This window comes from Protopterus annectens, chromosome 17.part0 (assembly GCF_019279795.1).
Source record: "Protopterus annectens isolate FY-2018-M chromosome 17.part0, PAN1.0, whole genome shotgun sequence".
NCBI classification, from domain to species: domain Eukaryota; kingdom Metazoa; phylum Chordata; order Ceratodontiformes; family Protopteridae; genus Protopterus; species Protopterus annectens.
The window spans coordinates 309,867,276-309,893,130 of NC_056751.1; the positions used below are offsets into that span (position 1 = coordinate 309,867,276).

At 42.0% G+C, this 25,855-nt stretch overlaps 1 protein-coding gene across 1 annotated transcript in view; it reads left to right on the forward strand.

The window, feature by feature from the left end:
* The window catches only part of QSER1 (glutamine and serine rich 1), a gene marked incomplete at its 5' end in the record, with an annotated part of 2,529,639 nt that overhangs the window by 1,677,592 nt on the left and 826,192 nt on the right, over positions 1-25,855 (forward strand). The window contains one exon of the mRNA XM_044059174.1: positions 6,332-6,415. Coding sequence (XP_043915109.1) covers positions 6,332-6,415 — 84 coding nt within the window. The remainder of the gene's footprint in view (positions 1-6,331; positions 6,416-25,855) is intronic.

A 25,855-nucleotide genomic window follows, 5' to 3' on the forward strand; every position in this document is an offset into this window, starting at 1 on the left:
CAGCTTTTCTTTTGGCAATCACTTTAGCTAGAAGGGTTTCAGAACTACCGGCTCTCATGGCAGTGGAGCCTTTCATTATATTTTACCTGGACAGGGTGGCCCTCAGGACCAGTCCTTCCTTTATGCCTAAGGTGATATCCAGTGTGGCTCTTAACCAAAGCATTCACCTGCCAACTTTTTTCCCAAATCCGCAGAACAAGGGGGAGCAGATTCTGCATTCATTGGATGTACACAGACAACTAAGATTCTACTTAAACAGGACAAAATCTCTAAGAAAGTCTGAGCAGCTACTGGTAGCATTTGTTGCAGGATCAGAGTGGAAGGCTATATCAAAGCAGACTATTTCTAAATGGATAAACCACTGCATTCGTTACTGCTATTTGCACCATGGTAAACCTGTGCCCAAGGGGATCAGGTCCCATTCCACCAGGGCTGCCTCTACTTCAGCAGCTTTTCTCAGAGGGGTCCCAACCAAAGACATTCTAGAAGCTGCTACTTGGAGCTCTGTTCATACGTTCACAAAGCATTACCATTTACCTCTCTTCTCTAAATCCAGGGCAGGCTTTGCCAGTGCAGTCCTGCAGGGCCTTATAGCTGCTCCTAATGCTGTTTAGTTCCATCCATAGCTTTGGGATTCTACCCAAATGTAATGACTGCAACAGTGAAACACGAAGAACATAGTACAGTTGTGTACACTTACCATAAATGTAGATGTTTGAGTGTATTCAATGTTGCAGTCCAGGTTACCCACCCGCCATCCCCCATTCTATACCTTTTCTTTCCTTCACTATACTCAAAAGCCTTTGTGGTGTATTTGCTTTTAGTTGAAGGTAAATTTTATGTTTCTAAGGTGCATTTATATATTTACTGTTTATTTATATATTTTTGCTCCCCATTTGGGGAGCACCTGACATCTGGGGCAAGGAAAACTGATTAAAATGGCGTCAATTGCATGTTTTATACCCCTGACGACCTGACGTCATGGAAGAGGAGACAGCAACCGATGCAGGACCCAAGACTTTGTTATTCAGGCCAACTGAGGGCAACCTGCCAGCAGATTACCCAAATGTAATGACTGCAACAGTGAATACACAAAAAAAATCTACATTTATGGTAAGTGTACACAACTGTACTTTTTTGATCACAGTATTTTTTGAAATGCAAGCATCGATTACCATAATGCATGATGTTACTTAGATGAATTTTTCATTTTCATATATGTTCCTAGACTTGTTTTATGTGATTGTGCGTACATAAAGCATAAATGAGAGGTTGTATTTTTTTTTTTTATTTAGTAATATGTTCCTCTCTTTGAGCCTGCACCTGTAATTGCAGCAGCAGCTGTGATTTATCTTGGTATAAATGGCCTTTCCCTGGTTACATTTATTTCCATGGCATTTATGAAGGCAGTGCATTCAAGCCAAGACTTTGGCATTGTTTTGTTCTTTAATACAGTAGAATCTTGTTATAACTGAGTCTCTGCTATAACAGAGAAGGTCTGCATGTCCCAGCCACGCACACACCCAAATGTGAAGAAAAGGCACTGGATATAATGAACTCAGTTATAAGGAAATTTCACTTACACTGGACTGCTGATAAGCTTGTCTTGTTTGGTTATAGTGAAGTACATATGCGTATCATTTACACGTGTGTGCTGTTTTGTGTGAAATGGTGAAGTCAGCTAATTCGAAGAGACATTAAGTAACTCTAGAGTTAAAAAGTGAAATTGTCATGTTAATAGAAGAAATCAAAACGTAGGCTGACATCTTGTGCGAGTATGGCCTTAGTTGACAGTTGGTGATATTTAGATTAACTGTGAGAAATACAAATCCCTTGGACAGTTTGCTTACAGTAGCAAGAAAATGCATAAGTCTACATATGATATTGAAGATGCTCTTTTCTTTGGTTAAAGCAAGAGCATTCAGTCAGTGCGCTTGTGTCTGGTGAAGATGGCTAGTTTTGCCCATGAACTTGGTCATGGCAACTTTAACTGCAGTGATGACGGGTTGGATTGGTTTAAGAAATGCCGAGCTGTTGTCTTCCGCATTCTGAGTGGAGAATCTGGGTCTGTACCTCATGAACTGGCAAAGAACTGGCTGCAGAATAAAGTACCACAGCTGCTAGACCAGTATGACAAATGTAACATCTTCAGTACAGAAGAAGCAGGTTTGTTCTTTAAGCTGCTGCCGGACCACATAGTGACATTCAAAGAGACACTTGCCATAGTGGCAAGAGAAGTAAAGAGCGTCTTAAATCCATATTCACAGCAAACAATGAAGTATCTGAAAACCTGCCGCTGTTAGCCATCGGTAAGTCTGCCAACCCATGATGTTTCAAGGGTGTGAAGTCAATGCCAGTGCAATACAGAAGCAACTGCAAAGCACGGGTGACTGGCAGCCTGTTCAGCAGGTGGCTGATAGGACTGGACAGAATTTGTCAAGGAAAAAAAACGCATGTACTGATCATTAATAATTGTAGTACACATGATCCATCTGTTGGCCAACAGCTTAAAGCAATACAACTGTAGCTTCTGTCACCCAACTGTAACAGACAGCTTCAGCCATGTGACATTGGAATTATCCGGAACGTTACGGTTCTGTACAGAAAGTGACACTTTGGGTGACTTATGGCCGTTGAAGACACTGATCTGGACAGTTTTGTAGTTGTACTCCAGAGTCTGCATTGGTCATGTTCAGTTTGGGAGAATGAAATAACAGCTACTACATTCATCAATTGTTTTAAGAAGGCGGGGTTTGTCATGAGCGTTCAGACCACAAATGATCATCCAAAACCATCCAGCTGTACAGCTGCCCCTGACTGTGGCCACATTTTTGAACAACTGGTAGAACTGCACTTCCTGGACCAGAATACATTGTTGGAAGAATTTCTTGTAGCTGATGAGGAGGTCTAGACAAAGTCTGTACTGACTGAGCAGGACATTGTAGTAGAAGTTAAGGTGAAGTCTGCAGGTGTCGATTGTGCACAAAGAAATGACATATCCAGTGATGATGAGTTTCCAGTGATACCTCTGCCATCAACACATGAAGCAAACATGGCACTAACAATGTTGCAATGTTAAATTGAACATGACACCGGTAACCCAGCTGAGTCAGATGTCCTGATGACTTGCATTAAATGCATTGACGTGGTTAAATGGCAGAAAGAAGTGCAGTGCAGAACATACTGACTGATTTACTTTGCTTATTAGTAATACATTATAGTACATACATGCAAAAATATTATAGCACCGAACACTTAGTAAAGTAGAATAAAGTAACAAGTGCAATAAATATTTTCTGTCGACTTAGTGATTACTTTGCTTATCAGTAATTCATTACAGTACCCGCGGTAGTGGTGCTGCGGTAGCGTTGTCACCTCACAGCAAGACGTTGTCTCATTCGATTCTCAGCTAGAGCGTCTTCTGTGTGGAGGCATGCGTGAATGGGCGTGCCTTCATTGAAGGTTGTGCATCAGGGCTGGTAACTCGGCACGTAAAAATCCACTACCAAACATTAGTGGACCAGAGTTCCGCTGTGGCGACTCCTAACCGGGATAAGCCGAAAGACACAACAACAACTGCACATGTAAAAATAGACAGTAGCATCAACTTATGACATCTACAGTTTGACAGTTTTAGGCCCCTCCCCTGTCCATGTGTCCACACTGGCCCTGTCCTCCTCCTCTCTGTGTGGGCGCTATAAATGGATGTCCGCTTTGACCTACTGTACATGCTAGAGGTGCAGCATCATAGCAAGGAGCCCTGTAGGTATATCCTTATGCGTGGCAAGACCAGCTGTGGCTGTATTGGACGTTTGATATAACTGAGTACTTTGCCAGGTCCCTTGAAGTCTGTTATAGTGGGATTCTTCTGTATGGTGGTGCTTTTGCTTTGTCTGTTACTGTTTTGTTATACTTTGTTTAGGATTGCTGTGTAATCTTCTCAAGTCCTTAGTTTAAAGGATTGGGTTTTCATGTATGACCTGCATTATATACTTGAAACAAATTTATTTTTCTAATACAAAAAGTACTTTTAAATTAGTTTGTGATGCATCTCAACATGGATAGTCTTGTTGGAGTACTAAAAGCTCTTAGGCATTTCATTTCCTTGTGAATTCTGTACAGAAGGTTTAATGTTTTTTGTTTAACATTTCTGTTTCTGTCAGACAGGTACTTAATTAGGCTTTACCTGATAATTGGTTCATTTTTCTGGGTGAACCCAGGGTAAGTCTTCCTTATGTCTCCAAATGTTATTCATTTATCTAATTTTGTAGCCTAGGGTAGATTTACTACTGCTGTGGTATTGCTGCCTAATAGGCTTCCATCATTACCTTGTGGGTTTTTATATATTTTTAATTAGAGTGGGTATCAATTCTGCATTAATTGTCTTTAGAGTTTATTCATACAGTTTATTTTGTAATGTATAGTGGACCTCATCGATCTGTAACATTTTTATTATATGTCCATTTTAGTATTTCATTTGTATGACTAGATCTTTTCAGAGGTTATTCATGTTTCAGTAAATTACACCATTTTATGATACAATAATGTAAGCTTTTAGAAATTTCTTTTGCGCTTGTGGCATTACTGAAGTCTACTACTAAGTTAAACTAGGTTCATATACCTGTTCCTGGAGAAAGGGACAGCTGCTTGGTCTGATACCCACACAGAGTGATTTAATGGTGCAGTAGTTGAAGAAAATGTACACTTGACCGTTAGTTGATGTTTGTAGTTACTGTAGCAGTAAAGCTACCTCTGTGCACCCTCCCATTTTAAAGGGATTTCATCTTGCTGTTAAGGATTTATTTTCAAGAATGTTGCCTAGAAGATTGTACAGCATTTGGTAGAATATTTATATCACTGTCCTGATAGGATAATGCACACTTTCTGTTTCATGATGTGGTTCCTCTGTATTAAATTACATGTCTTTTGTTTTTGAAATATTTTACTGTGTGTTAGTGTATATAATTATTGAAATACTGCTTCTGGATCTTTTCTTCTTTCTGAACATATTTACTGCTGTATTTTTTTTTGGTGATGTCTTTGCCCCAGTGCCTGCCAGCCATGAAGTCTCCCCAGTTTTGTGCTTGAGACCATTATTTTCCCTGTAATATAGGTATTCCCAGCACAAGTGTGAGAGAGATGTCCACAGGAGTAGTTATTTGGGCAGCTGTAGGAGTGAGTTGCAAACATGGTAATTTGGTGACTTCAAAGACTTTGTGATCTGACTGTTTTCTACTTTAGGACCTTTCTTTGGGCTTCCTTTCGGGAAACTGCAAAGAGCAGCATTGTTTTTTTTTTGTTTTTTTTTTACTGAAGATCAGGCTTTCCTATTTACATACTTTGTTGTGGTTTATACAGATGCACATTGCATTCTTGCATACACAAGCATATCCATGTGATTGTATGTTCATTTTTGTGTTTGTGTATTTCATAAACATTATTTTTGGAGGCAGTGGACATTGACTTTTATCTGCTATTGATCTTTGACATTTTGTTTTTATAACATTTCACATTTATGCAAAATTAAGTTATTTCCTGCAGTTTTTCAAGTACTGTTTTTTATTTTGCTTGCCCATCAGACACAAACTTTCACATTTTCATTTGTTACTGTCATTTGATCTGTAGTTTGTGCTTGCTTTGATTAATGCAAACAAGGCCTATTTGCATACTTTATCCATTCCTACGATAAAGAAATATTGTCTCAAAGAATTTGAGGATGTACACCAGTTCTACTTATGAAAGAGAGCCACATGCAGACCTGTCTCAGTGCTTAACAGCTTGAGCCTTTGTTGGTCTTTGGGAGAAAGGTAAAGAACCACTGATTTAGGGTTTCCCAGATTTATTGTTACAGTGACTGTTTCTCGAAGACCAGCTTCTATAGTACATAATACAGTTGTGTTTTCCTACATATTACTACTTACCCCCGTAACTTTGTATAATCTGCAGTGTGTAATGTTTGCTGTACTCTTGTCTTATTGTTGTATATCTTTTGTTTCCAACAAGGGCTGATTCGCTTATTAGAACTTTCCAGAATAGTGCTTGCATGTTGAACGGTTGTTGTATAAATTAAACATTGTCACTGATACTCTGATTTGTGATGTTGAATTTTGGTTAATAGTGGAAACAATGTTATCACAACGTGCTTTGTGGATTGTACATTTTTTCCAGATTTCTCAGATATGCTTTTTATAACTGAAGTCATGCTGTAGTTGCTCACATTAATTCATTCATTCATTGTTTGATAGGAAGACTCAGAAATCTGTTACCATTTTCATCTGTGCAGTCTGAGAGAGAGAATGCATTTCAGTATATATTCTTTCTTGTTATTTAGAAATACAGTCAAAAGTCCAGAATGAATGCCAGGAAGTTACATCTTCACTGTCTGCATTTGAAGTACAGAGTGATGAAGATGATGGTAAGTATGCAAATTAATTATGTATATTTTAGCTGTTGTTTCATGCCCTTCTAGAAGTTTTGCTAGTGTTTTAAATGCTGAGGTTAGCTAGTATGAAACACTAAAAAAAAAGTTTGTAAAAAAAATCATGACTTTTTTTCAGATATGCTGGAAAAAATTATTACAATCACTGTAATTTGTTTACTGCCATACTTGGTGTGACAACATGGCACCAAGAGAGTGGTATGAAATGTCATTGAAAACAGTGTACTCTATTGTGTTTATGAAGCAGTTCAAACATTATTTTTCCTCAAGTTGTTAATGAAAATGTAAAGGTTTTTGATGCCACCCAGACTCTTGTTTATCTACCTACACATTTGTCTTTATTCCCATCACTTGTCACTGGTGTAGTGTATGGACCTTAATCTCGTATGTTAAATTCCACTCTTCTTTGGAAAAGCATTCACTGTTATGCCACTTTGCTTTAGGTTTTCATTTTGTACTTGATTCATTTTTATTTTTTCATCAGTTGTCTGATTACTTTCACTCACCTCCTACCCAGAGACACTCTTCCATGTTTTTTCATTGTGATCCTCTATATCTTTATTAAGCCTTCCCCATTTCGTCTTGTCTTTAACTAGTGCAGGGTTACCAGCCTTCACTTGTAGTCCAACATTTACATTACATTGCATTACGTTATATATACTTGATGGGAGAGATCAGTAAGCTTATTTAGTCTGCCCTTCAAGTGCATTCAATGATCTACTTCCCCCTCTATTTCTTTGTAGACCTCACTCTTCCTCGACCTTTCCAGTGTATTCTGAATGTATTGAGACTGCAACTAGTCCAACTTTGTTCATTAAGACAACCACGATTAGTGCTTTCTTCTGTAATAAACAAACTTCATCAGATGAGATTCACTTTAATAGTCCACCGTATTTAAAACACATACCATCACCATGCTACTTCCACTATATCACAATTAAAGAGCCCATACACAATTATAAGCTTTGCAAAATACACCACCTAATACTAACAGAAACACTTAAAAACATACTTAATATGATAAAATGGTTAAACAGTTGTTAAAATAATTATCAAAAAAAAAAATATATATATATATATAAAACACTCCTCTCTGAAAAGCTTTAAGCACCCTTTATATGTGGGCAGGACAAGAAAGGCCATTAAAAGATGGGATAAGGGAACATGTCTGCCATTTCCGAAACACAAGAAACAAATGCTTTGGCTAGGCACACTAAATTGCATCCTACACATTGGTTTAGATTCGTTGTTTTGGAGAAGATTGAAAATCCAAGGGGTAAGCCTTTGTGGTTGCATTTGGACAAAAAGGAACTGCTATGGCAATTGAAATGTAATGCAAGTGTGGGTCCAGGCTTAAATGACTTGATATCTGTTAGCTAGTTTTAAAGCTTTAAAGACCCTTCAGACCCAACTTCACATAGACCCATTTCAGTTTTAAACCATGGTTATAAAGATTTTGCCTATAATAGCTAAAAGAATGGGTAACAGTGTTGCCAGAATTGATAGAGAAGGATCAGTCTGGTTTTGTGGAGAGGAGGCAAACATTTGACAATATTAATAGAGTAATGAACCAGAGGGAAGTAGAATGTAAGAAACAAATTATCCTTGTTGGATTCTGATGCAGAGAAGGCATTCAACCGAGTAAGCAGGGATTTTATTAGTAGGGCAGTGAAAGCATTTGCATTCCCTGGTGCAACAAGCTGGATTAGGATAACATATTGGGACCCTGTGACAAGATGGTTAACTAGGAATCCTGAAGAGATAATAGAGATATTTTGGCAGTTTTGTGAAACTTTGAATAGAGCAGAGGAGTAAGGAAATATGGATGAGAGAGAGCTGAAAGCACTTTTGAAAAAGTTAAGTATCCCAAGACTTAGCAAATAGGAATCGCTGTAGCTAACAATCAGGTTAGATAATTGTATGGTAATCAAGATAAATTTGGCTTGATTTGCAGATGTTATTTTTCTTAAGTCAAAAAAATGACATCTCAGTGCTGCGGAACATTTTGAGATAGCTTCAGTACTTTTCGGGGTATAAAATTAATGAAGATAAAACACAGACTATGGTCGTAAATTATTTACCCAATCACAAACCAATTCAACAATACCCATATTTTTAGGGACACAATAAGATGAAGTATTTAGGAGTACAGATTAAAAAAGTTTCTGTTATAGCATCTAAGGGTATGTGGGAAGAGACTAAAAAGATGATACAAAACTGAGAAACTGGAAGCTCATGTTTATGAATTTAGATAGTAAGATACAAGCAATGAAAATGCTTTTAATCTCTCTAAGTTTATGTACAGGTCAGGCATGTTTTTATCAACCAGGGGAGAATTTGTGAATGATAACAGAGTTGAAGGAATATATCTGAGAGGGAAAGAGGGTGAGAATAAAGTGGGTTAAGTTGCTGTTAAAACAGAACAAGGTGGTTTAGGATTACCTGATTTGAAGAGCGATGTTAGAGCTACACAGTTAAGGCTTGCATACAAAACACAAGCAGAAGGTTATAATTCTAAGTCTAAAAGGATGATTGATGTAGTGGTAGGTTCCAGAAATAGAGAGTGGGATTTTGGATGCAGATATTTAAGAATGACAAATTTGCAGAAAGTAATCTAATAACTAAGCCAACATTGGAATGGAGAAATGAAATTTTGGCTATAGGGAGGGATTCAGGTAGGGGTACAGAAAGTAGGCAAAAGTGGGCTGCAATCTACTGGAGAAAACTGGCAAAGGAGCCAATGTATTGGTAGCAAAAATAGAGGGGGAGAGGTAACAGAGTGGTAAGAGGACAAGTTTATAATGGAGACTAGAAACTGCCATCCCTGCCAGGGACTGATATTACAGTATAGGCAAAGAGAAAGGGACATTGGAGTCCCAAGTGAAAGACCTGCTCTGATAGAGTTTCTAAACAAATCTAGAACTGAAACTGCTGTTAAAAATGGTTCATTAGTAGGGTGTATAAAGTACTGCATGATAATTATAAGAATCAGAGGAGGGCAGAAAAGATTGGGAAGAGAGGCTGGAAAAGCAATTTGTAAGGGAACAATGAGAGGACGTGTATGGCTCCAGAGTATACAACTAAGTCCAGAATGGTCAGGATTTTTGCTTGAAAGTGCTTGCAATACACACTATGCATTGTTATGCCCCTAGCAGACTTCATAGAATTATTCCTCGGGTAGCTAGGAAATGTTGCAGGTGTGAGGGCGAAGAAAGAGAAGTGATAACATATGTTTTGGAAGTGTAATGAGTTGGCAGATTTTAAAAATTCCTTGCAGAGTACACTGTCAGAAATATTCTAGGAGAAATGGATATAACTAAGGAAATGATTCTTTTGAGATGGGACCCAGGATCTGAATTGCCTAGACACAGGTATGCCTTTATTAAGTTGAATTCTGCTGGCTACCAAAAAAGCAATTACTAAAAAATGGAAATCAAAATCTGAAACACCTATATTAAACTTCGTGGATATTGTAAAAGAGAGAGAAAGAGTAGGGGAAAAAAGAAAGCTGGAAGAGAAATCTTAAATGGAAATGGAAGTTGTGGGAATAATACATGCAGAATAATATTCAGAGGGAGGGCAGGAATTGAACATTTTATGTAGTGTTGAACTGAATGACCGGTGTTAGAGAAAATATATGTAATGTATGTAAATGGAAAAATATGGTTTATTTGCTTTTCTTTAATCTATGTCTACATATGTCTGTCTTAATAATTTAATAAAGATGTTAAAAAAAAAGAGAGAGAGGTACAGGAATTTAGTGGGTCTCCCTGAGCCTAGGCAATTAGTAGATCCTCCCTAGTGCTGGACACCCTGGAAGATGTTTTAAATTTACATAATTTGAGCTAACTCCTTTTCCCCTGCTACTAACAAGTCCTGCATATGTTTGAAGTCAAAAGCTTTTCGCAGTTCCCTGTATAGTAACTCTGTCTGATTACTATGTATCCGTGAATCTTGGCAAGGGAGCAATCTGCTCCTACCAGGAGTCATTTCACAAATGACAAAGAGATTAGAACTTTTGAAAGATTTGGTAAGATGGTATGTGCTGCTGCTACCCTTTCCTTCAGAGCTTTAACTGCCAGCACTAGATGCATTATCAGCAAGTCTTGTTGAAGCAAAATGAAGACTAAGGTAGAGGGCACTGAAGATTAGGACCCGAGATGAGGATCACATGATGTATGTAAACTATTTTTCCAAGTTGCTAAGCACACAAAAAATATAGTTATGCTGTTGATGCATTATGGAGAACAGCATTTAAGGGGCTAGTCATTAGGAGACTTAGTTGGCTAAGGACCATGCCCTGCCAGTCAGTGTGAAAATGGAGATCTGAATGCCCATTAGGTAAGGATCTCCTGTTTGGACACCCAGTTGGTGAGATGTATAAGAAAGTGGAGGAAAAGAGTAAAACCATTCACATACACAGATATTTCAGACCTGTGTGCCAGTTATACCAGAAATCTTCTTGACAAGACCTGGCCTTACAGCCTCAGGCAAAACCCAGCTAGAAGCCTAGAATGGTCCCTCAAATCAGGGATTTCCAGAGAGAATAGCTGTAACTCAACCAGGCTGCTACAGCCTCCCTAACCACTCTTCCCTCTCTTTCCCCTGTTCCTATCCTGTTCCCCTCTTCATACCTTGGTTAACAGTTATCCTTTGTAAAAAGATGTGATCAAATTACTCTGGGCCAATGGGTGCTATACATTATAAGAAGTGGGTACATCCATCAGTTAGAAAACAAATGCTCAATGTAATTTTCCCAGTTTCCCAAAAAAAACAGCTGCAGTTCATCTTTCAAATTCTGAAAATAAAAGTAATCTGTTGTCCTTTTCATCCTTCACTTATGGGTCTCTGATCCGACTGATGCTTTTCCAAGACTTAGGGGTCAGAGTCTTAAGCTCCTCCCTCTTCCCATAATGCACCATACTTTCCCCAACTTCTCAGATCTTGTTTGCCATGTGTTGCATCCAGTTGTGGTTCCAGTCTCAAGCAATTTTTGGATTGGGAGATGAGATGTTTTATATAACTTCATTCAGGGAAAACAAAAACAAAAAAGTTTTAGGTTTAAGTAGAAGTTAGAGATAGTAATTCAACACTACTACAACAAATTTAATGTCCATTAACCTTTTGGGTGTGTGCATGTATTGCTTAGGACCAAATAATCCCTCTCTGCTTTTCCGAGGGAGTCGTCGGAGCCTGATCAGAAGAGACCTAAAGTCTTGGATCTGACTACCCTAGATCCGAGCACCACTAAGAAGTCATCGGATCAGAAGATTACCTCAGTTCTGTCATCCTTGACTCCCAGCATTTCTAAGCCACACTCAGATCCAATTGTCTTCGAATCCTAGGCCCTCTGTGGATCCAGAAGGAATTATAGATGTTCTTCGTGTTTCACTGTTGCAGTCATTACATTTGGGGTAATCTGCTGGCCGGTTGCTCTCAGTCGGCCTGAATAACAAAGTCTTGGGTCCTGCGTCGGTTGCTGTCTTCTCTTCCATGACGTCAGGGGTATAAAACATGCAGCCAACGCCATTTTATTCAGTTTTTCTTGCCACGCGGTGCCCAAAGCAGAAGCAGTTCGCAAGTGCTGGTCGGCCGACTCCTGAAATTTTCATATTCGAGTTTCAGAACCAAAGTCTTCAAACTAAAGCTAAGTACCCCGTTGGGGAAACTTTTTCTTGCACCTTACCGATGTCAGTAAAAGTTAATTGCATTACATGTGGGAAGCAAATACCTCATAAGTATTTTCATTTGTACTGTATTCCTTGCCTAGGCCCAGATCACAACGTGCCTTGCTGTCAGTTTTGTGCTAGATTTAACCAACGCACTATTAAGTGTCGGTATATTTTTGCTTCTAAATATTTTGGTTCAAGATTTAATTATCCTGAAATGTCGTCTGTTAGCAGTCTGACTACAGGAGCTCATAAAAAACACAAAGAAAAAGACAGAGACAGACCGAGGTCCAAAACCGACGACGAAACTTCTCCTAAGCCAGTCGCCGGTTCGCCGGTACTCAGTGAGGCAATTTTGCAGCCCCTGTTACCCACTACTTTTGAGTCCCAGGCCTCTACCGAGACCCATTCGGAGTCTGGTATTCCACGAGATTCTCAGAGTATTGAACCCATGGATGTCTCTCCCTTGCATGGGTCCGGAGCCGCTGAGCAGGCACTGGCTTCTGAGGGTGTTTTCAGGCCTCAACATTTTTATATTAAATGGACGCCAGCAAAAAAAACAAGGTCAAAAACAACTTCTGTCTAAAAAAACTGACGCATGAGCCACATGCTCAGGCCCCTATGCCTAAAAAGCAGATGATCAAAATGGCTGAGGATTTAATTACCTTGATCAGGGGTTACCAAACCCCCCCCCCTGCTGCTGATCCTGAGACTATCTCTCAGGGTCCCAAGGGTGTAAAGGCCTCTACAGCCAAAAATCCTACCCCTTCTGATAGAGATTCCAGGGTGCTGGATAGATGGGGTAAGAAGGTTTATACGTCTGCAACCTTGGCAGTTAGGGCTTTAAACTGCCAGTTTCATATGCTTAAATATCAACAGCATGTTATGGGCTTATTGAAACAGAAAATTATGTTGATTTCTGATTGTGTGGAAAATAAAGAGTTACAGGAATTGTTGCATTCAGCAGAACAGGTTGGAAAGCATACTTTGCAGTGTGGTTTTGATTCCTTGGAGGCCTCTTGTGGGGGCCGCCATTACTGGATCTGTGATTAGAAGGCATGCCTGGCTCAAGGAGCAAAATCTGCCTGATCATGTTAAAGCTAAATTGTTGGATGCCCCTTTGCAGCATGATGCTCTGTTTGGTAATAAGGCAGAAGAGGTTTTAAAGAAAATGGAAGACAAAGCTAAATCTATGCAAACTGTAAAAGATTTCTTGCAAGTGCAGCCACCCAGGTTCAGTAGGCACTGGCCTTCTAAAAATTCATCCTTTCTTGTGTCCAACAGAGCCACTCAGGGCAAATCCAGGCGCTCAAAAGGCTCAGATACCAATCACAGGGTTCTTACATGTCAAAGCAATGGGGTGCGTCCACCTCCAAATCAGGATGAAACCAAGCACAATCCCTACAGTAAGCAGTCTCAATGACTTTCCTCTACCATCACCAAGCACTTAACTTTTGGCAGCCCCCTTGGGGGGGAAAACTAGCACTTCATGCTCAAAATTGGCAGTTAATTACCCAGGACAAGTGGGTATTAAACATAGTATCCCAGGGGTACAGATATAATTTCCATACTTTTCCAATTCCAAATGGATGGCCGGATCTGCCACAAAACCAGTGGGCAGAGGCCCAGAAACAAGTCATGTCCCTCATGGATATGGGGGCTATTCAGCCAGTACCAGAAAAGGAAAAAGGACAAGGTTTTTTATTCAAGACTTTTCCTGGTACCCAGAAAAGACAATTCATGGCGTCCAATACTGGACTTATCGATTTTAAACACATTCCTGGACATTCCAAAATTCAAAATGCTGACTTTACAACAGCTACTGCCTATGCTAGGCAGGAATACTTGGTTAGTAACTCTAGACTTAAAAGAGGCATACCTGCATGTCCCAGTAAGGGAATCATACAGAAGATACCTTCACTTCAAAGCAGGCTTTTTGCATTACCAATTCTCTGCACTGCCCTTTGGATTATCTACTGCGCCCAGGGTCTTTACAAAGTGGCTGGCACCAGTAATTGCATTCTGCAGACAAAGAAGCATTCAAATTTATCCTTATCTGGGCAATTGTCTCATTCAAGCAGAGGACAAGGACACTCTTTTTCAACATCTGGCGTTTGTAAAAAGGCTTCTAGCATGCCTAGGGTACACCATAAACAAAAAGAAATCACAACTGGTACCCTCTCAAATAATTACATTCCTGGGTGCAAGCTTGAATACAACTGTCCAGATGGCTTACCTCACGCCAGACAAACAAAGGCAACTGACAACATACTTCAAACAAATGGCAACAAAAACCCAGTTATTTGCAAGACAAATTCTGCAGGCTTTGGGGTTCATAGCATCCTACTAATTCCATATGCAAGACTGCATATGAGGAAACTTCAATGGTACCTAAAAAGTTTATGGAGTCAACATTGTCACAGTCTGGAAACAATGATTCCTCTCATTCCCTGTCTACAACAGGAGTTTCTTTGGTGGGCAGAGACATGTCACCAAAACCAGGGACTGACATTCACTCTACCCCCTGCCACCCAAACCCTAACTACAGACGCATCAGACTATGCTTGGCGGGCCCAGTTGGCAGGGAGATGCATTCAGTGCAAATGGAGCCCAAACCAAATGCATCTGCATATCAACCAGAAAGAGATGCTAGCTGTTCAGAATGCTCTGACAGCCTTCAAGGACTTGCTTCATCCAGGACAACTACTGATAGAGACGGACAACACCACAGTTATGTGGTACATAAACAAGCAGTGGGGTACACATTCCTACCCCCTTTGCAGACTAGCCATGGCCTTGTGGAACACAGCCTTGACTTACCAAATACATCTTCAAGCTCAGTTCCTGCCAGGAAAGTAAAATACTCTGGCAGATGACCTAAGCAGAAATCTTATGGACCCGCACGAATGGAAACTGGATCCACAAATCTTCAGCATGTTAACACAGAAATGGGGGTGCCCAGAGATAGATCTATTTGCTTCTCCCCAAAATTATCAGTTGGACAAAGTCTGCACAAGAACTCATCACAAAAAAGCATGGAAAGTGGATGCCCTATCCTTCAGCTGGAAACACCTGTCAGTCTATGCCTTTCCCCCTCTGCCTCTACTCTCCAAGGTCTTACTAAAAGTCAGACAGGAAAAAACAAAAATGATCCTAATTGCTCCGGACTGGCCTCGCCAGCACTGGTACCCACTTCTAAGGAATATGTCTCACCTTCCTCCATGGTACTTGCCTCAAATACCTCATCTACTGTCTCAGCAGAACTATCTAATTCTGCACACTCAGCTCCAAACTCTGAATCTTGCAGCATGGCTAATCAACTAATTATTCAAACAACACCTCTCAGTAAATCTGTGATGGATGTCATTTTGGAAGCCAGAAGGCCTAGTACTAGAAAATCTTATGCTGATGAATGGAAGAGATACTGTGCTTGGAACCAAACACCAGGAATAGACACAGCAAAGCCCAATATTCCTCAGATTTTACAATATTTGACTGAGATGCTTCACAAGGGCCTATCTTTTTCTTCAATAAAAATCTATGCACCTGCCATCTCAGCTCATTATAACACAGAGCCTCCCCTCTTTTCTCATCCTCTGTTTAAACAGTATCTTAGAGGGGCCAAAAAGTTAAGGCCTCCCAGAAGACACCAACTCCTGCATGGGACCTCAATTTTATGCTGGAAAAACTCACCCTGCCTCCTTTTGAACCAGCAGCTACTGCGGATATAAAATTTCTATCTTGGAAAACAGTTTTTCTCTTGGCAATCACTTCAGCAAGAAGGGTTTCAGAACTACAGGCTCTCATGGCAGTGGAGCCTTTTATTATATTTTACTCGGACAGGGTGTCCTTCAGGACCAATCCTTTTTTTATGCTTAAGGTGGTATCCAGTGTGGCTCATAACTAGACCATTCACGTGCCAACATTTTACCCAAATCCGCAGAACAAGGGGGAGCAGATTCTGCATTTATTGGATGTACACAGACAACTAAGATTCTACTTTGACAGGACCAAATCCCTAACAAAGTCTGAGCAGCATTTGCTGCAGGATCAGAGGGGAAGGCTATATCAAAGCAGACAATTTCTAAGTGGATAAGCCACTGCATTTGTTTCTGCTATTTGCACCATGGTAAACCTGTGCCCAAGGGGATCAGATCACATTCCACCAGGGCTGCCTCTACCTCAGCAGCTTTTCTCAGAGGGGTCCCAACCAAAGACGTTCTAGAAGCTGCTACTTGGAGCTCTGTTCATACCTTCACAAAGCATAATCATTTACCTCTTCTCCAAATCCAGTGCAGGCTTTGCCACTGCAGTCCTGCAGGGCCTTATAGCCGCTCCTAATGCTGTTTAGTTCCATCCTCAAATCCATAGCTTTGGGATTCTACCCAAATGTAATGATTGCAACAATGAAACACGAAGAACATAGTACAGTTGTGTACACTTACCATAAATGTAGATGTTTGAGTGTATTCACTGTTGCAGTCCGGGTTACCTACCTGCCATCCCCCTTTCTATACCTTTTCTTTCCTCCACTATACTCAAAAGCCTTTGTGGTGTATTTGCTTTTAGTTGAAGGTAAAGTTTGTTTCTAAAGGTGCATTTATTTATTTGCTGTTTATTTATATATATATATATTTGCTCCCCATTTGGGGGCCACCTGACATCTGGGGCAAGAAAAAATGAATAAAATGGTGTTGGTTGCATGTTTTATACCCCTGACGACCTGACGTCATGGAAGAGGAGACAGCAATTGACTTAGGACCCAAGACTTTGTTATTCAGGCCAACTGAGGGCAACCTGCCAGCAGATTACCCCAAATGTAATGACTGCAACAGTGAATACACTCGAACTTCTACATTTATGGTAAGTGTACACAACTGTACTTTATTTCAGGCTTCACTATTCCAGGTACCCCTTCTTTGGATCCCAAGGCTTCAGATCTGACACTTGGGAACCATACACCAGTCTTCCATTTGGAACCTTTTCTCCCACTTTTCCCATCAAGGTTCTTCAGACTCCAGCAAAACCCAGACATGCTTCCTTGGCATCATCTTCCAGGTCTTCCCGAAGCTTAACAGAAGTCAATATGGACAGGATGATGTGAAGGTTCCTCAGGGGCAGATTCAGATGGGAATCTTGCCATCTCCGTCCCATCTTGGATCCATGAATGCTCCTTCACCTACATTGCAGGCTATTTTTCTGATCCGACCCTTCGCTTTGGATGCCCAGTATCTTGGATACCAGAGAGAGTCAGTGTTTGATCTGAGGAAGCTACCTTCCTCGACTCCATGTCCCTGACAAGCCCTGATCAATTTTTGTCTCATCAGAGAAGGTCCTGGATCAGAGATGTCTGCGCCTACTGTAGCGGGTTGCCTTTGGCTCCCACTTTGTCCGATGCATTGCTTACCCTTGGGGCTTTGGACTTCGACAGCTCTGGTCTGTTTCTGTCTGGAGGCTTCAGATCCATGGTTTGCTCTGCTCTGTTTCCCATCCAGTAACTTCAGCTTTCACAGAAAAGGGAGACTGTCTTCCATGGTCTGTTGGACATCTGGGTTGTTAAAAAGGGCTTTCTCTAGGATCAGAGTACCATCTCCTCACACCTAGGTCTGTCCTTTGTTGGAGCTAAGCACTGAGCCCATCACTCCTGCCCTAGGTCAGTCTGCCCCAAGGAGCCTCCAGACTGCTTCCCGTCAGGGAGTCCCCCCTTCTTCCGATACCGCCCCCGGAACACCCCGTTGAGGAGGTCCCTCAAAAGAAAAAGCGTAAGAGGAGGAACACAGACTCCCCATGGAGTCCCTCACAGATGACACTGATTTCGATGTGGGAGAAGCATCTCCCCGATCACCACCTGATGATATTTCCTTCAGAGACATCTTAGAACTTCTCAGACAGAAAGGTGGCTGGTCCACCCAGTCTCCTCTTGAGGAGTTGGTGTTCCTGGATGCTTTCACGGCAGGCCCATCTATTTTCCGGGTGACTCCCCTGGCAGATGAGCTGATAGATTTAGCTTCCTGCCAGGCCTGGAAGGAACTAGACACAGTCGAGCGTATTCCTGTGCACCCTGACAGGTTCCTTAGTCCACCTTCTGAGGATCTGCATTGGAGTAAAGGCATTCTAGTAGGTGCCATTGTTGCAGCATCCACAAAAAAGGAGCTATTTGAACAAAGCTCCACTGTCTATCTTTCAAAAAAGGAGTCTAGGGCGTTGGCCACCAGTGGAAGGCTGATTTACGCCTCCGCTACTTTCGCACTGAGGTCTTTGAACTATTTGGCGCACTTCACCTGATTGCAGAGAGTTGGTTAACAAATTAACCAACTCTCTTGTTAAGACCATTTTGGAGGAGGATTTGAAAAAGGCTTCTCCCCAACTGGCTACTCTTTCCATTGCAAATTCCTCAGTGAGGTTGATTTCACATATGGCGGAAGGCACCTCACGAGCAGCTGGTGTAGTGATAGTCATCAGGAGACATGTCTGGATGTGTCTTTGTAACTTTGCTGAACCCTTCAAGGTGGCTTTTATTAATGCTTCCTTTGTTTGGACCATCTGTCAGACACACTAACCCACAGCTAAGAAGAAGGAAAGACCTTGTCTGCCATGGGGATCAAATTTTCCACATCTCAGAGGATCTTTTCTAGGAATCAGCAAGGAGGGAAGAAAATTAATTTCGGAAGTCTCCGGGATCTTTCCAGGACCCACGCGGAGATGCCTCCTCCAGAGGCAGAGAGGGAAGTCTCAACAACAGATGCTGCTGTAGAAGTTGGGGTGGTGTGCAAATTCAGGGTTTCAGGGGGAGCCCTTTCCCGACAAGCCCTAACAGCACTCCTGAAGCATTGCCTGACTGTTCATCTTTGGAGGCAGTCGGGGTTTGCCTTATCTTTGCACCTATATGCCTGGACAGATATAACAAACAACGTCTGGGTGATAAGCATAATATCCAGTGGTTATTCCATTCCCTTTTTCCTGTCACCTCCAAGCCCCAGGAGGAAACTCCCCGACATACCACCCAGTCAGAGGGAGTACACAATTAGAGAAGTTCAACAACTTCTATAAAAGAGTCATCCAAGACGTTCTGACTTAACAAATAGGATTCAGAACTTGTTATCCCTTCTTTTTAGTGCCAAAGAAGACAGGAGACCCGAGATCTATTCTGGACCTCAGTAATTTGAATCAGTTCGTCAAGAAGTCAAAGTTCCAAATGGTTTTGGTACAGTCCATTCTGCCACTTTTACACAAGGATAATTGGATGTGCTCTGTGGATCTTCAGGATGCATACTATCATATCAAAATTGACAGGCATTCCAGAAGACAGTTGCAATTTTGGTTGGGAGCCAGTAATTACCAGTTCAGAGCACTGCCCTTTGGACTCTCCACAGCACCCCCTCCCCCCAGGTGTTTACCAAATGTTTGGCAGTTGTAGCTGCTCACCTGAGGCTAAAAGGATTCCAGGTGTTTCCCTACCTAGGTGATTGGTTCCTTACTGCACCAACAAGGCATCGGCTGCTGTATTACAGGGATTATCTAGTGAAGATCTTCAACCACCTGGGCAATATGATAAATCTGGCAAAATCAAATACGACTCCTGTTCAGGTCTGTATTACATGATCGAATGTTTAGTTAATCGAATAACTAAACGTCTATCACTAAATATCGAAGACCCAAAACCACGAAAGGCAGTTTCCACTCAGGGAAACAAGTCATTTGGCCGTTGTGCGGATTTTGTAGTTTCTTCAATGTGGAACTATCTCAGAGTTGATATGTTTAGTTAGGGGATGTGGAGGACACAGCCCTCCACTTCATTTGTGTTCATAGTTTTTTTTTTTTTTTTATGTAGGACAACGGTATTGTTTCCCTGTGTGGAAACTGCTGTTCACTCTTTTGGGTCTTCACTATTTAGCGATTAACGTTTAGTTATTCGATTTAACTTGACCTTCGATCACGTAATATAGACCCTCCTGTTCAGAACCTAGAATTCATAGGAACACAATTGGAAACAGCAACACAAATGGCTTTGCTACTGATGCATCACATAGTATCTGTAAGACAACAGGTTCAGGACTTTAGATCATTCTCCACCAGCAAGGATGGTTCTATGGGCTCTGAGGTCAGTGGCAGCTGCAGTCATTCTTGTCCCCTTAACAAGGTTCTTTATGAGGGTTCTTCAGTGGACCATAGCTGTTCAATGGTCCAGTGTTTACCATCTGCTATCAGCTCTCATAAAACTGTCTGCGATCTGCAGGAATCATCCACAGTGGTGGATGCAATCAAATGACCTATCTCTGGGCACGCCTTTTTCTCTTCTCCTTTTGATAGTCATAGTGAACACAGACACTTGTATTTTTGGTGGGTGTGGGGGAATTACCTAGGAAAGATGGTCCAAGGCATGTGGTCGTCCTCCGACACCAAATTGCATGTCTATGTCCTAGAGATGAGAGCAGTTCTAACATTGCAAGCCTTTCAGAATGTTCTCCCTCTGGGGATGATTGCAGTTCTCACACACGATAGTAGTCTGTTACATCAACAAACAAGGAAGGGACCTGTTCCTAGCTGTTGTGGAGGGAGGCCATGAGAGTTTAGGAATGGATGATATATTCAGACTGCTTTCTAATTGCAACTCACATTCTTGGGGAACCAACATTTCTAGTGGACGGACTCAGCAGATCTGTTCTGATTGGTTCCTCAACCACCTCAACCAGTCCGTAGCAAACAAGATTTTTAGCTGTTGGGGTCAACGTTGTTGTGACCTTTTTGCCTCTCCCCTGAACTACAAGTGCAACAAATATTTTGGTCCTATCCCCCCAAGGGGGAGTCACCTAGGGATTCTGTAGTCCAAGACTGGCCCCTAGGTCTCTCTTATGCTTATCCTCCTCTCCTGCTGACGCTGAAATTCTACAGAAAGCCAGCAGGTTGTAGAGCTCATTCCTCATTGCCCCTTTCTGGCCTCCTCAGGTATGGTTCCCCTTTGTTTGGTCTCACCTCAGGTGTCAACCTTGGATACTGGATCCCAAACAGGATCTCATAACTTATCTGTCAGGCTTCCAACCCCCCAATCTCCATACCCTAAAATTTACCACATGGTTTCCTTCACTTCCAGCTGTTGTAAGAAAGTCCAGGCTCGCCCCTTCCATACATGACATAATCTTGGCTTCTCAAAGAGCTTCCACTCGAAGGATCTAAAGCAGCAAGCAGAAAAGTTTTTTTGTTTGGGCTTCAAAGGAGAATATTGACCCTTTCTCAGCACCCACATTGTCTATTCTTTTTTTTCTCTTTTTAGAGGAGGAGTCCAGATGTTCTTTGTGTTTCACTGTTGCGGTCATTACATTTGGGTTATCTGCTTGCAGGTAGCCCTCAGTTGGCCTGATTATCAAAGTCTTGGGTCCTGCGTCGGTTGCTGTCTCCTCTTCCGTGACGTCAGGTAGTCAGGGGTATAAAACATGCAGCCGACGTCATTACATCAGTCTTTCTTGCCGTGCGGTGCCCGAAGCAGAAGCAGTTCCCAAATGCCGGTTGCCCGACTCCGAAAATTTTCGTTTTCGAGTTTCAGAACCGTAATCTTCAACTAAAAGTGAAGTACCCCATTGGGGAAACTTTTTCTTGCTCTAAACCGATGTCAATAAAAGTTAATAATTGCATTCTTTATGGAAAGCAAATACCTCATAAAGATTTTCATTTGTACTGTATTCCTTGCCTAGGCCTTGACCACAATGTACCTCGCTGTCGGTTTTGTGCCTTATTTAAACCACGAACTATCCGTCGTCGGTATATTTGCGCTTCTAAATTTTTTGGTGCTCGGTTCAATTATCCCGATATGCCTTCATTAAGCCATCCGACTACCAACATTCTGAAGAAACATAAAGACAGAGACAGGCCGCCCAGTTCGCCGGTACTCAGTGAGGTGCTTTCACAGCCCCTGATACCTGCTACTTCAGATTCGCAGGCCTCTACTGAGACCCATTCGGAGTCCGGTATGCTGCAAGATGCTTCAACTGTGGAACCTGCGGATGTCTCTACCTTGGATGGGTCCTGAACCGCTGTGCCGCACCGGCTTCTGAGGGTGTATTCAGGCCTACTTACTTGCATATTAAACCGGCGCCATCTTCTTCAAGGCCTAAAACTCGAACCATGCCTAAAAAACTGACACCCAGACCGCATGGTTAGGCCTGTATGCCTAAAGAACAAATGATAAGAATGACTGAAGACCTTATTACTTTAATCAGGGGAAGCCAACCTTCCCTCTCCGAGACCTAGGACTGAGTTTGCTTATGGATACTTCTGACCAGGATTCTGAAATTTCTGTTTCCTCTAATGACCAGGATTTACCCTTATCTACCTATGAGGATTCTGATGCTGAGGACTCTATTCCGTCTGCTGCCCTCCCCAGAGGATTTCTCTTTTTGATGAAAACTTGCATACTCCCAGGAGGCTTTTTCATTGGGAAAGTCAGGATTTCTCTGATTCTACAAAGAGGCTTAGGGATTTCTTACTCCTGCCCAGCACAGGCCTTTAGCTATACCTCTTGTACTGAACATTGTTAATGATGTCTTTTTGGAATCTAGCATGGCCCCTGACTCTCTACCTCCTGCTTCCAGAAAACCTGATAGATATTACAGGGTTCCTGACTCTCACAAGTTCCTTTTCAAAATTCCTACTGCAGATCCTGAAACCATTTCACATCGACCCAAGGGCATTAAAGCTACTACTGCCAAAAATCCTACCCCCTCTGATAGAGACTCCAGGTTTCTGGATAGATGGGGTAAGAAGGTATACACTTCTGCAACTTTGGCCATTAGGGCCTTGAATTGCCAGTTTCATATGTTAAAGTATCTGCTGCATATTATTGGATTGCTTTAACAGAAAATGATGTTGACTCCTGGTAGTGCTGAAAATAAGGATTTACAAGATTTTTTATGCATTCTGCTAAAAAAGTTGGTAAACATACATTGCAGTGTGGTTTTGATTCACTAGAGGCATCTTGCAGAGCTGCGGTAACTGGGTCTGTACTTAGAAGGCATGCTTGGCTTAGAGTAATCCTTGCCAGATTATGTTATAGCGAAATTACTGGATGCTCCCTTAAATCAGGGCCACCCGTTTGGCAATAAGGCAGAAGAAGTTCTTAAGATGGAAGAAAAAGCTACATCTATGCAAACGGTTAAAGATTTTTTACAAGTACAACCTCCAAGATTTAGTAGGCATTGGCCTTCTAAGAATTGGTCCTTTCCTGCCTCTTCCAGACCTTCTCAGTCCAAACCCAGATCCAGCAGAGCACTCAGGCTTCAGCCCCAGGGGATGCACAGGACTAAGCAGTGGGAGGGGCCCCCACTTCCAAATTTGGGAGTAATATAACTCCCCCCCCCCCTATGTTAAACTGTCAATGACTTCTTTTTAAAACTTCCAGGCATTTCTCAACTGACTGCCCCGTTGGGGGGAAAGATTGCACTTCATGCAGAGAACTGGGGACTCATTACCCAGGACATATGGGTTTTAAATATAGTGTCCAAAAGATACAGATTTCACTTCCACATGTTACCAACTCCAAGCAGTTGGCCGGATCTACCTCCAAATCAGTGGGCAGAGGCCCAAAAGCAAGTATTTTCTCTCTTAAGCATAGGGGCTATTCATTTGGTACCAGAAGAGAAAAAGGGACAAGGTTTCTACTCGAGATTTTTCCTGATACCCAGAAAAGACAATTCATGGCGTCCTATCCTGGACCTGCCTACTCTAAACACCTTTTTGTTGATTCCAAAATTCAAGATGCTGACTCTTCACCAGTTGCTTCCTATGCTAAGCAAAGATGCCTGGTTGGCAACACTAAATTTAAAGGAAGCGTACCTGAAAATCCCAATCAGGGAGTATTGCAGAAGATACCTACGCTTCAAAGCAGGCTACACGCACTCTCAGTTCTCTGCACTGCCCTTTGGCTCCTCTCCTGCGCCCAGGGTATTCACAAAGTGCCTAGCTCCAGTCATTGCATTTTGCAGGCAAAGAAATGTTCAAATATACCAATACCTGGACGATTGTCTAATTCAGGCAGAAAACCAGGACATACGTTTGAATCATCTGGCTTTTGCACAGAGGGTGCTAACTTATCTGGAGTACACCATAAATGAAAAGAAATCACACCTGGTACCCTGTCAACAAATTATATTCCTGGGAGCAAGCTTGAATACAACTTCCCAGATGGCTTTCCTCATGCTAGAGAAACAAATTCACTTGACAACCTGCTTCAGACAAGTGGTCACAAAACCCCTGCTATATCTGCTAGGCAAATACTACAAGCCTTGGGGTTCGTGGCCTCCTGCATTCTTCTAATTCCATATGCAAGACTGCATATGAGGAAACTACAATGGTATCTAAAAAGCCTATGGTGTCAACATTCTCTGGATCTAGAAGCAATGATTCCTATCATTCCTTGTCTACGCCTAGAGTTACTTTGGTGGGCAGAGGCCTGCCACCAAAACAAGGGACTACCATACACACTACCCCCTGCCGCCCAAACCCTAATAGACACATCAGACTATGCATGGGGGGGGGCGCACCTGGCAGGGAAATGCTTTCAAGGCAAATGGAACCCAATTCAAATGCATCTTCACATCAATCATAAAGAAATGTTAGCTGTACACAATGCTCTGACAGCCTTCAAGGACCACATTCTTCCAAGACAATTAATGGTAAAGACGGACAACACCACTGTTATGTACTACATAAACAAACAGGGGGGGTACACATTCTTACCCCCTCTGCAGACTAGCCATGGCATTGTGGAACACAGCCTTAAGCTACCAAGTGCATCTACAAGCTCAATTCCTGCCAGGAAAACTAAATACACTGGCAGATGGACTAAGCAGAACCCTCATGGACCCACACGAGTGGAAACTGGAACCAGGGATTTTCAACATGTTGACAAGCAAATGGGGGAGTCCAGATATAGACCTGTTTGCCTCCCACCAGAACTATCAATTGGAAAAAATTTGTGCAAGGACTCCCCACAGACAAGCTTGGAAGGTGGATGCTCTGTCCTTCAGCTGGAAAACACCAAATCAGTTTATGCCTTTCCTCTTCTGCCTCTGCTCTCCAAAGTGCTACTAAAGATCAAACAAGACAAACCAATGATGATTTTGATTGCACCAGCCTGGCCACGCCAACACTGGTAACCCCCTCCTGCGCAGTGATGTTAGCCCCATGGCACCTGCCTCACACTCCTACCCTGCTGTCTCAGCAGGAGAACCAGATTCTGCACCCTCAGCTTCAAACACGGAACCTAGCAGCCCGGCTAATTACCTAAGCTCTCCTTTACCATCCCTCAGTAAACCAGTGATGGATGTCATTTTAGAGGCAAGGAGGCCTAGTACTAGCAAATCTTATGCTGAAAAATGGAAAAGATTCTGTGCCTGGAACCATTCTCAAGGGATGAGCACAGCAGTGCCCAATTTACCTCAGATTTAACCGAGATGCTTCACAAGGGCCTGTCTTTTTCCTCAGTAAAACTTCATGCCTCAGCCATTTCAGCTCATTATAACACAGAACCTCCCCTCTTCTCTCTTCCACTGCTCAAGCAGTTCCTCAGAGGGGCCAAAATGTTAAGACTACCCAGGAGAGCTCCAACCTCAGCCTGGGACCTTAACTTTGTATTGGAGAAACTCGCTCTACATACTTTCGAGCCAGCTGCTACTGCAGGCTTAAAATTTCTTTCTTGGAAAACAGCTTTCCTTTTAGCAATCACTTCAGCTAGAAGGGTATCTGAATTACAGGC